Raw genomic sequence first — 3,628 nt, forward strand, 5'->3', positions numbered from 1 at the left:
AGGCAGCTGTCAATCGTTGTCCCTGATTGAGAATCATATATAGGTGGCTTGTTTTGTGTTGGGGATTTGTGGGTGGTTGTTTTCTGTGTCAGTGTTTGTGCCACACGGGACTGTGACGGTTAGTTTGTTTGTTATTTTGTATAGTGTCTTGTTTTCATGTTCATTAAATCATGGAAACTTACCACGCTGCACATTGGTCCTCCGATCCTTCTCGCCTCTCCTCGTCCGAGGAGGAGGAAGAGCTAGATTGCCGTTACATCCTCCCTACAGGCTGCTTCACTGTCCAAATAAATACGTTAGGAGGTGTACACGTGTGCACTTACTGCTGGTTCACGTGCATCTGTTTAATATCCTTGAGTTTACCAGTGCAGATGTACTATCTGTGCTATGTCTTCAGAGGCGGGCAGATACAAATACTGTAGGTAAACAAACATAATGATGATAAATCAGGAATCCTGACGCATCTTTATCTCATCTTCTCTGCCATTTAGGAGCGCTGTCTGTCTGCAGCCGTCTGTCTGTCTGCAGCCGTCTGTCTGTCTGCAGCCGCTCAGTACTGCAGTTGTGGCAAACTGCAATTACAGCCCCACGCAGAGGATGGCGAGCCAGGAGAAAGACAATCATTGGCCCCCTAATTTGGAGCCATTTTGTACTTAAAAAATCTCATTATAGTCAATTACAACCACGCAGCAAAAGCCTTAGTCACTGCTATCGTCCACAAGCCATTAAAAAAAACGGTATTAATAACTCCCTGCTTCCATTCTCTCCATCATTCTATCTTTCTATCTATTGCTGTGCTTCCTGTCCTCTCAGCTCTTTTTAAGGGAATATTTCAGTTTATTCACTCCTCTTGTTCCATTCAATGCCGTCTTGCTCGGTGAGTGAATTCACATGCCGACTGACGTGTTAACTACCCATTTGCCCAAGGAAGATGAATGGTAAATTACTGGATGACTACAGCAATAGCAATAACAGTGACTATGATGAAATCCCCACATGTACAGTTGAAGTCAGAAGTTTACATACACTTAGGTTGGAGTCATTAAAACGCGTTTTTCAACCACTCCACAAATTTCTTGTTAACAAACTATAGTTTTGGCAAGTCGCTTAGGATATCTACTTTGTGCATGACACAAGTAATTTTTCCAACAATTGTTTACAGACAGATTATTTAACTTGTAATTTACTGTAGCACAATTCCAGTGGGTCAGAAGTTTACATACCCTAAGTTGACTGTACCTTAAATCAGCTTCGAATATTCCAGAAAATTATGTCATGGCTTTAGATGCTTCTGATAGGCTAATTGACATAATTTGAGTCAATTGGAGGTGTACTTGTGGATGTATTTCAAGGCCTACCTTCAAACTCAGTGCCTCTTTGCTTGACATGGGAAAATCAAAAGAAATCAGCCAAGAACCTCAGGAAAAAAATTGTAGACCTCCACAAGTCTGGTTCATCCTTGGGAGCAATTTCCAAATGCCTGAAGGTACCACGTTCATCTGTACAAACAATAGTACGCAAGTATAAACACCATGGGACCACGCAGCCGTCATACCGCTCAGGAAGGAGACGCGTTCTGTCTCCTAGAGATGAACGTACTTTGGTGCAAAAAGTGCAAATCAATCCAAGAAAAACAGCAAAGGACCTTGTGAAGATGCTGGAGGACAGGTACAAAGTTCTATATCCACAGTAAAACGAGTCTATATTGCATAACTGAAGGCCGCTAAGAAAGAAGCCACTGCTCCAAAACCGCCATAATAAAGACAGACTACGATTTGCAACTGCACATGGGGACTCATACTTTTTGGAGAAATGTCCTCTGGTCTGAGAAACAAAAATAGAACTGTTTGGCAATAATGACCATCATTATGTTTGGAGGAAAAAGGGGGAGGCTTGCAAGCCGAAGAACACCATCCCAACCGTGAAGCACGGGGGTGGCAGCATCATGTTGTGGGAGTGCTTTGCTGCAGGAGGGACTTGTGCACTTCACTAAATAGATGGCATCATGAGGCAGGGAAATTATGTGGATATATCTCAAGACATCAGTCAGGAAGTTAAAGCTTGGTCGCAAATGGGTCTTCCAAATGGACAATGACACCAAGCATACTTCTAAAGTTGTGACAAAATGGCTTAAGGACAACAAAATCAAGGTATTGGAGTGGCCATCACAAAGCCCTGACATCAATCCAATAGACAATTTGTGGGCAGAACTGAAAAAGCGTGTGCGAGCAAGGAGGCCTACAAACCTGACTCAGTTACACCAGCTCTGTCAGGAGGAATGGGCCAAAATTCACCCAACTTATTGTGGGAAGCTTGTGGAAGGCTACCCGAAACATTTGACCCAAGTTAAACAATTTAAATACAATGCTACCAAATACTAATTGAGTGTATGTAAACTTCTGACCCGCTGGGAATGTGATGAAAGCTGAAATAAATAATTCTCTCTACTATTATTCTTACATTTCACATTCCTAAAATAAAGTGGTGATCCTAACTGACCTAAGACAGGGAATATTTACTCGGATTAAATGTCAGGAATTGTGAAAAACTGACTGAAAACTGAATTGTGAAAAACTGATTCCACTGCTGTGCCTATGAAGCTAAGCAGGGTTGGTCCTGGTCGGTCCCTGAATGAGAGACCATATGCTGCTAGAAGTGATGTTATATAATATCTCATTGCCTTGTGTAGGGTGCTGTCTTTCAGATGGGATGATAAAATGGGTGTCCTGACTCTCTGTGGTCACTAAAGCTCCCATGGCACGTATTGTAAGAGTAGGGGTGTTAACCCTGGTGTCCTGGCTAAATTCCCATCTGGTCCTCATACCATCATGGCCATCTAATCATCCCCAGGTTTCAATTGGCTCATTCATCCCCCTTCCTCTCCCCTGTAACTATTCCCCAGGTCATTGCTGTAAATGAAAATGTGTGCTCAGTCAATTTACCCGGTAAAAAAATGTAATAGAAAGACTGATCAGAGACCAGTTTGGGATGGGAGTGAGGGCGGGCAGTGTTATGCCCATGTTTGTCTGGGTTTGTTGAAGCTCCTGACCTGTGGCATAGACTGGTCCGAGATCTGTTTGTGCTGTCTTGCCGACCTTAGGAGACGGCACTTTACCAGGCCATGTCACTGGTAAAGTGAATACTACAAAGCCTTACCTGCCCGTTGTGCTTGTGTAAGCTTGGAGTAGACCACGTCAGCTGACTCGATCAGCGTCCGGCTCGTCTGAATCATCTATAGAGAAATAAACGGGACAAGATTACGCAAAAGGAAGTGAGGTCGTACAGTATCAAGCAATTCCTGTGTCGCAGAGGGACTTCTTATGCCATGAGTCCTACTGTAGACAAGGCTAAACAGGACATTGGAAACAATACCTCTTAGTAAAGAATAACACAGAATTGTCATTGAATGTACGCATAGCCAAACATGGGGAAATACCATAGGAATAATGAAAAACAAAGTCTAAAGGGAAATACTTCTCAGAGACATTCGATGGAAGAGAAAGAGGGTACGTCAACATTTCTCAAAGTCCTTTGATCATTTGTTCTTTATACACTTTCTTCTCCCTCTGCTATGCCCAGACCCTGGGAATCACACCCACACACACAGAGACAGACCAAACACATGCAC

General features: G+C 43.1%; 1 protein-coding gene across 1 annotated transcript in view; it reads right to left on the reverse strand.

Moving 5' to 3' along the window:
• Positions 1-3,247, reverse strand: part of LOC111981326 (inactive phospholipase C-like protein 1) — a 30,782-nt gene extending 27,535 nt beyond the window's left edge. The window contains exon 1 of the mRNA XM_070449624.1: positions 3,157-3,247. Within this exon, the coding sequence (XP_070305725.1) occupies positions 3,157-3,232 (76 nt within the window). The 5' untranslated portion in view covers positions 3,233-3,247. The remainder of the gene's footprint in view (positions 1-3,156) is intronic.
• Positions 3,248-3,628: the final 381 nt, after the last annotated feature.

Source organism: Salvelinus sp. IW2-2015, linkage group LG20 (genome assembly GCF_002910315.2).
Source record: "Salvelinus sp. IW2-2015 linkage group LG20, ASM291031v2, whole genome shotgun sequence".
Classification (NCBI taxonomy): Eukaryota; Metazoa; Chordata; class Actinopteri; order Salmoniformes; family Salmonidae; genus Salvelinus; species Salvelinus sp. IW2-2015.